The 12,615-nt window shown below is 38.2% G+C and overlaps 1 protein-coding gene across 1 annotated transcript in view; it reads right to left on the bottom strand.

The window, feature by feature from the left end:
• Positions 1-11,929, bottom strand: part of esamb (endothelial cell adhesion molecule b) — a 64,357-nt gene extending 52,428 nt beyond the window's left edge. The window contains exon 1 of the mRNA XM_010892235.3: positions 11,431-11,929. Coding sequence (XP_010890537.2) covers positions 11,431-11,485 — 55 coding nt within the window. The 5' untranslated portion in view covers positions 11,486-11,929. The remainder of the gene's footprint in view (positions 1-11,430) is intronic.
• Positions 11,930-12,615: the final 686 nt, after the last annotated feature.

Here is a 12,615-nt window from a genome sequence, read left to right as displayed (position 1 = left end):
AGACAAATGGGCAGCTATACCACCTGCAAGAATTTGGGGCCTCATTGAAAACTATTACAAAAGACTGCACACTGTCATTAATGCTAAAGGGGGCAATACACAGTATTAAGAACTAAGGGTATGCAGACTTTTGAACAAGGGTCAGTAAAAAAAATTATTTGTTGCCATGTTTTGATGTATGATTGTGCCATTCTGTTATGAACTACAGTTGAATGAATCCCATAAGAAATAAAAGACGTGTTTTGTCTGCTCACACTTTTCTTTACAAATAATACATATACAACAAATTCTCCAAGGGTATGCAAACTTCTGAGCACAACTGTATATACACACAGAGTATTTATAATATGCCTTCTGAATGTTTTCTGACCGCTTCACTTTTCCGCATTTTGTTGTTAAAGAATTCGTTTATAAATGATCAAAAAAAATTTTTGTTGCCATTATCGACACACAGAACTGAACAACAACAAATAAAAGAAAAAAGTTTTTTGTCATTGGCACCAATTCATCAAAACTCAAAAATCTCATGTACATGCAGTCAAGTAAGTACACACCCTGGAAAGTTTCCCTTTTCACATATCTGGACATATGAATATTTGCGCTAAACACCAATTACATTTATTGATAAAGGCAAACTAATTTAACAAATCAAAAAAAAAAAAAACAGTTGAAGCAGTACAATGACTGTAATTGTATGTATACCTGTAGCAGCTGATTAGAACGGAACCAGGCGCACGATGACGTGAATCAAAGAAAATGGTTTATTCGGCTAATACAGCAGTATGCAGCAACGCGTAAACCAATACAGTCCGACTTATAAGTGTACTAGTGAAAAACTAAAACACACAGGTAAATATTTTAGAGATGGAATATAATAATGCTCGTACATGAGCTAGCGAAACCTCCACATGGAACAATAACACACAAAGACATGGGGGAGCACATGGAGTATATATACTAAGACTGATGAGGGGTATGTGAAAACAAGACAAAACTAATGAAATGATGAAAAGGGGAACGCTGGTGGCTAGAAGGCCTGTGACAACGAACGTCGAAGCCTGCCTGAACAAGGGGAGAAGGCAGCTTCGGAGGGAGCCTTGACAATACCAGCATATAAACCGGCCTCCAGAATAATTGGCCCCTTAAAGAATAGCAAAAAGGCTTTGAATCAGCATGATCTTACACTCAATATGAAATAAATGTCATCTTTTAATTGAGATAAATGTGTTCAAAGAAAAAAAACATTTGTAATTAATAAATAGTGTCACAATTATTTTCAACCATATGAATCTGTACGAACCAATTCTAACAGATTTTTTTTTTTTCCAAGGTCCTCTCATTAAGCAGTAATCCATTACTTTTCTTACAAGGGGAAGTCATGCCAAACTCCCTTAGTCATCTATCAACTTGAAGTCCAGAGAACATTAATTAAAAGATTGTTAACATAATAGAAACATGACATAACATACATTTGGCAATTGCTATGTACAATGAATATCAAAAGCCATCTAACTCTCTTTGGCTCTCTCACTTGTTCTTTCCCGCTCTGTCTTTCTCAACATATTTAGCTGGCATTAATCTTTGTCAGACAACGGCCAGACATTGTGCGTATCAACCCCCTGCACTAGGCTCTCAGACTGCCCCCAGGAACCCCTTTAACACAATCCTAAGCCTCACAAATCCAGGCCTCAAAGGCCGAAACCAGGACAGCACCTTCTAAGACCAGGTCACACACCACCCAATCTACTCTTTCCACCTGGCCCAAGGCCCCCAGGCAGCATAGGAAAACAAATGCCTCTCTCACTCCTCACAAATACTAAGCTCTCATCTCCCTCCATCAATCCAGCATTGCTATTTTCTGCCTATTTCCACTGACAAACCTCTTCATTTTCCTCAGCAAACCAATCATCCACTATAACAGAAACAACCAATCACTAACATCAGTTCTCCAACACAGTCCTAACACACTTTGCTATTACACCCCCCAGAAATATTCCAATTAATCTTCCACCCTCTCACTATAAAACCTGTCCCAGATAACCCTTCTACTAAATGCTCACCAAAGCAGAATAAAGGCAGATTTTACAGACCAATGCCTTTCATGCCTTTGAACCATGCCTTGGAAATCAATGCCATTTTAAAATGTCATTGAAAGACACCTTTATAGAGGTTTCAATTTTAACAAAGGGCAGTTTCTGTTTGTAAGAGAGAAGAAAACAACCATTTTGCATCATCTAAATGACAAATACAAGCTAAGACTAGACCAACACAACCTCCCACCCTAGCGCAACATTAATATAGTGAATTGCAAAAACAAATGCACCATTTAAAATTTCAAATCAATGTGGTTTTGTAGTGATCTGTGGCATGTGGATGTGTGGTAGGTCAGACAGACGGGAATGATTCATTAAAATGTGTTGGTTTGTCTTCTTCAGTATACTCGGTTTTCAATGTCTGAAGCCCACACACTGTCCTTTGGAGCGAAAAGCCTCATTTAAAGGTGATTCTACCTCATTAGTGTGTGCTATTTTTCTAGGATGCACCTGGCTGACATCACGACCCTCGCCCACGCCAGAGAGTAAGTGACAAATAACTTTCACCAAGACCTGTAATTTAAGAACTGGACAAAGCTGGGGAACAAAAAATTGCTACACTACCATCAAATGTCCAGCACATCCAACATTTAAATACGCTGTTTACTCCTGGACTCCAACTGATTTGCATTGTATGAAAAGTTAAATTAAGTTGAAACAAACTACATTCCCATAAAACACTTGCCTAAATGTTATTTAAATTATCTCTAACTGTTAATGCTAAAGAAAGCCTCAATCGAGAAATGTTGAAGAACGAGGATAGTGATGGGGCCTCAAAGGTCTGTTTTCTAATTTCCTTGCCAACCGGACCCTACATTTCCCTCCCTTCACCTGCCTTCAACCCCATCCTTCCCTGGTTTCTTCCAATGCTTTTCCCTGACTTCCTGAACCTATCCTTCCCTGCTCACCATTCTTCCCTGCCTTTCCTCCCGCATCCTTCACCGCCTTCCCTCCCCTGTCCATACCTTTCTTCTCTACCCTGTCCTTCCTAACCCTGTCCTTCTCTACCCTGTCCTTCCTAACCCTGTCCTTCTCTACCCTGTCCTTCCTAACCCTGTCCTTCTCTACCCTGTCCTTCCTAACCCTGTCCTACCTAACCCTGTCCTTCCTAACCCTGTCCTTCCTAACCCTGTCCTTCCTTACCCTGTCCTTCTCTACCCTGTCCTTCCTTACCCTGTCCTTCTCTACCCTGTCCTTCTCTACCCTGTCCTTCTCTACCCTGTCCTTCTCTACCCTGTCCTTCTCTACCCTGTCTTTCCTTACCCTGTCTTTCCTTACCCTGTCCTTCTCTACCCTGTCCTTCTCTACCCTGCCCTCTCTCTCCTGAGATTTATCTTCCTTCTGATACTGTTAATGGACTTGGAAGGACTTCCTACGTCACTCATTCCACTCCAATACACATTAAACAATACATTGTCTTTAACCCAGGAAGTATCTGTTGAAATTTATCATCTCAGAAGTTGACGTACAAACACTGCCATTTTAACCAATTTGTACCCAAATGTAGACAGACAAATCAGCAGATTGACAGCATGAAAAAGGGTATTGTATTGTATACTCAAGAGACTTTAAAAGACACTGTAGAATCATCCCTCTAATGATTTTTTTTAGAATTGAAAGGTATGCAACGGGAAACCCGTCTATACGGCCGATATATTTAGGATCGCGTTGTGATCTGAATGAATATATTCCAGTTTTAACCATGCACGTTACTTTTATGTGTAATTAGCAACTGAAGTACACTAGCATATGTGATGCAGCCTCGTAAATAAATATGGCAAACGCAAACAACAAGCCAAAACTGTATGTGCCTTCCTTAATTTGTTCAGGGAATTGTGGCTAATTAGCCACTGTTTACAAGTTTATAACTTCAGAATACATTTTAAAAAAGTTATCTTTTGCATGTCTTTTTCCACTGTACCGAACCGTGACTTAAAATCTGAGGTACATACCGAACCGTGACTCCGTGCCAACACAATATCCACTGTTCGGAGAGACTGAGCACACATAAATCGGAGCTTCAAATGTCCACTGTAAAGCTTATAGCTATTTTGCGCGCGGCCAGAAGCGTTTCTATGTGCGTAGCTAAAACATTGTACATTTTTGGTAAACACACATCGGAAAAATAACGCCTATATCAGGCAGTGTGTAGAGCGGTTCAATTTGTTCCATAAGGATTCGAAAACCAACGTCCTCCACAACTGAGAAAGGCTGGTCATCTAAGACAATGAATTCCATTACTTTCTCTGTGATACCTTTAGCTTTTGCACTGTCCTGTCTAATTTTTCTATTCTAGCATTTTTAAATAATTTGTCTACAGTCCGGTTTGTGGGAGCTCGCAGCGGTCTTAGCTGCAACTATCGTTTGTAGAAACTCGGCACGCTTCTTTGTGTCTTGCTTTTAGATGTTGTATCGAGTTTGAAGTGTTTGAATTAGTTATTTTTCATTGAATAAGTGTGAAAGCTCCCACCTTATATACAACAAAGCAGCCTGGCACTATACCTGTCATTGACACGTGACTGGAGATACGTTGGCCTTTCAGACACCACAATGGGTCGCAAGTAATTGCGATTATTATACCGATTATTAAATGTTTTGCCTATAATCGTCCGTTACCGATTGCTTGCTGATTACTCGTGCATCCCTACTTGAAACATGAATTACAGATGTCTGGTCATTTATTCTTGCATTTATGCTACCCGTACAGTCAAAATCCTACATATTTTAAACAATATAAAAAGAAAACGAACAGAGTACAAGGCAATAGCATGATTATTTAAAAATGCATACAACCCAGTGTTACAAGTGTAACACATTTACCCATTCAGTTTCAGCAGTATGAGTTAATGAGGTGAAATATTGACTTGTAGGTCTGCATTGTAGGGGGCATATATAATTGCTCCAGCCAGTTGGACATTTGCCCTGCTAATGATTGATGCTGAGAGAGGAGCTGACTGCTACTGCTCCATCCGTTCCATCTGCTTCCACTGTTACAATACAATAAATGTTCTTGTTAATAAATTTCATAGGACAATTGTAGGGTTGTATAAAAATCTGTGACATGGACTGTATTTTTCTTTCTGAGTAGGCAAAACAGATCTGCCCCTGTCGATGTGTGCACATTGTTCTAGCCCTGGGTAGTTGGTACTCTAATGACAACCATTTTCACAAAATCTTCTCAAATAATAAAGTAGCCTATTCCTACTTGGAATAATTATATCAGGATGATTTGCATCAATCCAGGGCTTATTTATTTTGCATACGTTGCAATCACATGTGCACTTGAGAAACTCAGCAAAACAAACAAGTCTCTTGATGGTGCACACTGAAGAAAAGGGAATCTACAACCACACACTGAAAAGGTCTCTAGGCCCCTTGCAGTTAGCTGCGTCATTGCGAGACCAGGGTTGGAGCAATTGACCAGCACATTCCAGGTTTCGGGGGTTATTAATAGAAAATGGTTGAATTACCTCATCGATCTCATGCAGCTCCATTGGATTGGGCACCAGTGAGATCAACCAAAGTAAAAGACACAACTCTACACATTCTACCCAATCAGCAACAAGTTTTCAACAATACTGTGGTATAAGAATAAAGAATGTATTTTGTGCAGTCTGATGCCTCAACGCTTATCAAAACATTCATATAGTAATGTAATTATCATATCTCTTCCATCAGGAATAATTGGCCAGGTTGAAATCCGTATGGCATTTCCACGTTGTTGACCCTGTCCGTGTGTTGACAAACGATGCTTCCTCAATTAAATACGTCCCCCAGGCTCATTTTTCCACTCTTCTTCCACAGAGTGACATGGCATCAGCAACATGTCACTCAGCGTGTAATACAGAGCACACCCTGACAAAGCACTTAATAGATTTCATCAATGCCTACTGCTTCAAATCGTACAAATATATCTAAAGGAGACACTCTTGTGGGTAACAGAAGCAACACAATAAAAAATAAATTAAGTAATTCCTTCATCCAAATAGATATGATTTGAATGACTTTGCAACAACTGTGATGAAAACAGGCAGAAAGCAAACATTTGCGTTTTGATTTGATGCTCTATTTTTATCATATGGCAAATAATACAGCTGTGATTTGGTTGTGATTCTCATTAACGCTACAACATAGGAAATGGAAATCATGTACGAATTGAGACCAACACTACAGCCATTCACAGACACAAACAGTGCAGAGATCTTCCTTTCACCAACTCTACGTTTCACAAACACACGATTGGAACCAAAAATATCAAATTTGGACTCCAAAACCCCTCAGATCAAAGGACCGATTTCCACTGCTCTAATGTCCATTTCTCTTGTTTCTTGGTCCAAACAAGTCTCTTATTATTTGTGTCCTACAGTAGTGGTTTCTTTGTAGCAATTCAACCATAAAGGCCTGATTCACAGTCTCCTCTGAACAGCTGATGTTTAAATGTATCAGTTACTTGAACAGTGTGATGCATTTATTTGAGCTGTAATCTGAGATTCAGTTAATTGCCAATTTCTGAGGCAAGTAACGATATTGAAAATATCCTCTGCAGCAGAAGTAACTCTATGTCTCCTTTTGCGTCTAGAACATTGTGAATTCCTTTATGATTTTGGTCCATGCTGATTTGATATCCTATTTCACCTCATACAGTACACAACATGTTCCACTGGATTTGAGTAAACTGGAGTCACTGTCATGTTCATGGAACCTGCATGAGAGCATACTGGCTTTGTGGCATGGCACATTTTCCTGTTGTAAGTATCCATTTGAAAACAGACTGTGGTCATAAAGGTATGCACATGGTCAGCTACAATGCTTCAGTACACTGTGGCATTGAAATTACCATCAGTTGCTACTAAGTTTTCGAAAATGTTTCAAGAAAACATTCCCCACACCATCAGCCTCAACCATAGACACAAGGAATGATGGATTCACGGATTCATGCGGTTTATGACAAATTCTGATCATACCATCTTCATGACATAGCAATAATCTAGACTAATCTTCAATCGTCCAGTTTTGGTGATCATGTTCCCACTGTATTTTTGTATTCCTATTCTAAGCTGACAGGAGTGGAACAAGGCATGGTGTTCTACTGCTGTAGCTCATTCGCTTCAAGGTTTGATGATTGTGCGTTCAGAGAGTCCCTTCTGCATCTCTGATCCAGCTCATTAAAAGGTGTTGTTGCCCACAGAACTGTAGATCACTGGATGTTTTGTTTATCACAACATTCTCTGTAACACTATTGATTGTACAGTGTAAAAATCCCAGGAAGTAAGATGTTTCTCAGAAGCTGGATCCACCACGCCTGGCACCAACAATCAAAGTTAAATCTTAAATCACACATTTTCCCCATTCTAATGTTTGGTAAAACAAATACTGAACCTTTTTGCTATGTCTCCATACTTTCTATACTGAGTTGCAGCCACATGATCCACAATGACTATTTGGGTTATCAAACAAGTTTAACATATAAAGTGACCAATGACTTTTACATCTTTACATGTCTTTATGAATACAAATCTGTAAATATAATTTTTTACTATGACTTAATGGATATTTTTGTGTTGACCAGAAGAAAAAAACTCCTATATAAATCCATTTTGATTTCATTCTGTAACACAACAATACATGTAAAATCCAAGACAGGGAATACTTTTGAAAGCCAGTGTAAATGTAGTTATTTCTTACACACAACTATGTAAAACCTATGAGCACTATTTATCTATCTATCATTTATTTATCTATCTAAAAAAATATATATATCTCAATATAATATGGACCTTGCATTTTTGTCAAGAATATAATAAGCACCTTGCATTTGCCTGTAGCACATCAAGATAAGAAATGTATGTTTCTTTCACAAGATTACTATTATTAATTTCTTTACTGTCTAAATTATCTAACATTTCAGAAAATGGATATATAGCTTTCTGGAAGTAAACCCTTCAATTGCAATCACTTGGTGTCCCAGGATCTGGCTTTTAGGTCCTGCTTTTAATGTCTTATATGTTATAACTAGATGTTAATAACACCTATTCCTATGGTTTAGTTGTCCAACCTTGTTTACTCCTATCCTAATTGTTCAAACACCAAATTCTATCCAGGTGTCCTGTCAAACAGCATTGGTAATCAATCCTCTCTAATTAGAGGTGTCAAAGGTACTTGTCAATCCCCTAACATTTTAGGTAAGTAGGACAGATGAAAGTAAAATAACGCAGGGAGGTGATGAGTTCATGGTGGTTCCTATTCTAAAACACAGGGTTCACTCTAGGCTAAATGGCCAGAGCGTGTCATGATGAACACACTCCAACTCCATGTTTACTATTTTAATCCCAGTCCAACATGAAGCCAGTCCCTCAGCCAGTAAATCGTCATCTCTTACGATTTAATCTCATCAGTGAAGACCGCCGCCAAGACCAACCACCCTGGCTGACCTGTGAATCTGTACCTTGTCCTTGCCTTGTTAAAACGCCAGGGCAAATCAGCGGATTACAACTTCCTTTGACTTCCACAGCGTCGGCTTGGCAGCTTAGCGACCACAATGCTCATCTCACAGTGTTCCTTTTTATAGTCAAAAACATATATATTATGGGGTTTCTCAAACACAAAATATCTTACCTGAATCAAAGCCATCATTACCAATAGAATGAAAATCGTTAAATTATACTTTAATTTGTAAATGGCTGTCAATTTGTGCACTGCAGCAAATTCAAATGAATTTTTTGATTTACATACATTCAATGAACAATAAAGTGCCAAACAGAAAATAAATGTCCAACTACTGCAGATTCTACTACTGTGACATTGAAATGTATGATATTTGAAATGCAGCCATACAAATACAGTACAGTACCAGTAAAAACTTTGGTAAAAACACACCCATTCACTTGAAACCATGGTTCAAACCTTTGGTCCAAACCTTTGAATGGTACTGTACATATCACAGTTTCATACATCTTAAGAAAACAATATGGCAAAGATAATCTCATCAGATTAATACATTTGCTGCTACAGTCTGTTCTTCAGTCTGAATTCAGGTTGTAGATAGTCAATGTATGCAATAATTCAAAAACAGAGTTAGAAAAATGGGACAAGTATAATATGAATTATACTGGAGGGGAATTAATTAACACAAGTAAACCTGGAGGAAAAACAGGTCAAATAAGTTATTATCATTGTCACTTAACAAAATGGTGAAAATGCATGTGGATTAGCTAGATGCTAATTTCCAATAATTATATAGTATTTTTCTGGTAACATGATGATTAATGGGTTACAGTCATTTGACAAATTAAAATAGCATCCACGATTATAACTGTGTAGTCTAGGGTAGCCTACTTATACTGCAGTTATGAGCTGTTTTTGAAAGAGCACAGATTCCCAGACCAGAGTGGGCACAAATTAATGCAACCGTTTCTATGACAAAAATATGAGTTGACATTTCAACAGAAATGCATTCAATTTTAGATTTTTACTAGGCACATTAAAAAGCAGTCTTTTCTTAAATTATGATATTAGAATACACAAAAAAAAAAAACACTCTTACTACTGCCTACAACTGGTGCAGTGTTTTAACAACTCAGTCGCCAAGTGAGCTCACAGACCATAGACAAATGACCTTTTCCTTTGGGGCCCCTCTTCCTATTGCACAATAATGTGAAAGGAGACTGTTCCAACAACCCCTTTCTTTATGCCTGTGATTCTGCACATCTTCTGTCCCACATGGGTCAGGCAGTGGTCAGAAAATCTAAATGCCATAGTACAAGGCTACAGGGTGATTTCATAGAGATTTAATGTGATAATATTTTAAAATGTGAAGATTTCCACAAGTACTTTTCTTTTATCTAAGGCAAACCCATCAGAATAAGTTAGGACCACACTCATCTAGAACCATCTCACAGTGATGAATTGAAACTAAACAAGCAATTTAAAAAACCATTTAAATTACATCCATTAGGCTCTAATAACTTAGTTTTTTTGTAGATTTCAGCACTCACAGGGAAAAACGTATTTGTGTACTTAACCGTAGTTCAATGGAATAGGTTATCTAGCTTCTGGAAAGCTGTTTCTGAATTAGTTTTAAGCAGTTACTTAGGAAATATCTAATGTTGGTGTGATTAGAGCATTCTTTCTTAATGGGACTCTTAAATGAGCAGCTTAGTGCTGTTAATTTGTAAATTGTTGTAAATATTTTATTGAGGAAAAAGTTTAGTAGGGAAGAGTATATATAATGTTAGTATTTCTCACCCATAATCTTGCTGTCCAAGGAGAATGACAATGGATAGATGCGTTCTGGATTTACAGTGTTTGTATCCTCCAAATCTTTTTATACATACTATTGTCTTCAGCTGGGGTAGACTTCTTTTAATTTCCCAATAAATTAACACAGCCAATCTCCAAAATGCAGCTGTATGCTACACCTAAATCCTGCGTATATAATAGATATATTGGCACTCAAATATAGTAGGATAACAACACAGCTTAAGCCATGACAAAATGGGTAGAATTGCAGGAAACTAGGTTTGGGACACTGGACACACCAACTATAGCATGCCCTTCAGCCCATGACTATTCTGCCACCATTGACATAAAAACCCTAAGGGAACCAGTGTACATTATTCATTACAACCTCTTTATTTCTAATTAATCAAACACGGCCTCAGGAAAAATGTACTCCTGCAACAGAAGTGTTCAAACTGAGACTAAACATTTGTATTATATTGTTTGTAAATACATTTTCCTGTTTTGGGTGTATGCTGCCAGTAGCCAATTAAATATTTTATTTTATAAAAGCCCTCATAAAACATGCAGTATATAAACATACAGTATCTTATTATTCTGTATAACTATGGATGAATTTCAGGGGTTAAATCTCAGGAGACCATCTCACTTCACAGAACTAAACTTCAACACAACTACTTGTGACACTATAGGCAAAGCAAATGTTTGAGGGGGGGGGGGCAAGTGGGTCACTCATTTTAATTTCTTTGCGCTATCAAAATCGAATAATGTTGGTTGTATAGCGCCTTTAAATGTATGCTTTTTCCTAATAGTGCTATGAAGCTACAGCTACAGGTATTCTCGTGATCCAGGTATGCAATAGCCTGGACAGCTAATTTAAAAGACAGCTTGCAGTGGCATGGGCTACAGCCTTCCATTTCCAAGCCATATTTCAATTCCAACCCGTATTTCATATTCCCATGTCTGACTAAATGTGAAAAATAACTTCTACCACAATGTGTCAGTAACTGTTGCTCAAAGCTTGAAGTAGGCTACAATTATTTACTTACTGAAAAATATGTCAAACTTGTTTTCATAATCCCCAAAAGTTCGGACCTACCTTGAAAAATCCATAACAATGATAGGAGCGCTCGAACTCTCCCAGATATCTTCATCGCCCAACATCAACCGCACGTGCACGGCGCGAGCCACGAGACCTGCAGCAAACTTAACAACAGCGGGGTTAGACGTATAATGTCTTTGGGAAGTTCGTCTGCTGTTTCGTGGCCTAGCCTATCCTTCGCTTCTCTTCAAAGTGAACGCGGGAAGCACAACGCCGTCAGTGTGGAAAAAGGAACAGTGATTGTTCACTAATTATTTCAGTCTTCCGGTCCGGCGCGCAAACAATAGATAACACTATCAATAGAAAACACCATGCAGGTCCGGCATGGTGCCGGAGCATTTTCACTGTACACTGTCATATATGTACTCCAAAAAAACATCGAGAATTCGATGCATTATTTCCCTTGGAATGACTTTACTGTACCATCCTGTCACACACTGCCTCGGGTTTTCGCTCTCCAGATTTGACAGCCTCCCTTCCTACTCCTCGAAGTGAACGGTTGCAACCGGCCACCTACCCGCCAGCACCTGTGAACACATAGTGCGCCCCGCCCCGCCCCTGTCATGATTGCCATATGGCTTCACTTAACCACAAGAGCAGTGAAACAACACAGGGATCAATTTTGATCCCAATAGGGAACAAATTTAATCATTTCATAATATCGTTAGGCTATACCGACTACAAAAAAACACGCTATATATTTTATCTAGGCTATTTATTAGTGGTGCTTTGCTGAGCTGAAAATTTGAACTTGATGGTAAAATATGCAAAGTGTGACAAAAGCACTAAATATAGCACACTGGTTTTTAGAGATAGTAAAACGAAGGACAGTGTATCCACTCACTATTCTAAGTCACTCTGGATAATATGCTGGATAACAAGTACTGTAGAAATAATAAGTACCTTGGAAAGAAATTGATCAAAACTGTTTATAAACGTAACAAGTCTTATATAATGCTGTTTAATATAATGGTATAAAAATGTGAAAAGATTGTTTCCAAAACTAGTGTACACAACCAGAAGTGGAGTCACCTGATTTTAAAATGGGGTCTCATAACAAAACTGGAAAATAATAGCTACCTTTACCTTGCTACTGTAGGTAGCAATAGTCTACATAACCTACCTCAATATAAACACATTACATCAAAATATTAAATAAAATAATTACAATCCCAATTAAAA

Source organism: Esox lucius, chromosome 1, assembly GCF_011004845.1.
Source record: "Esox lucius isolate fEsoLuc1 chromosome 1, fEsoLuc1.pri, whole genome shotgun sequence".
Classification (NCBI taxonomy): domain Eukaryota; kingdom Metazoa; phylum Chordata; class Actinopteri; order Esociformes; family Esocidae; genus Esox; species Esox lucius.
This window is presented reverse-complemented; position numbering and strand designations above follow the sequence as displayed.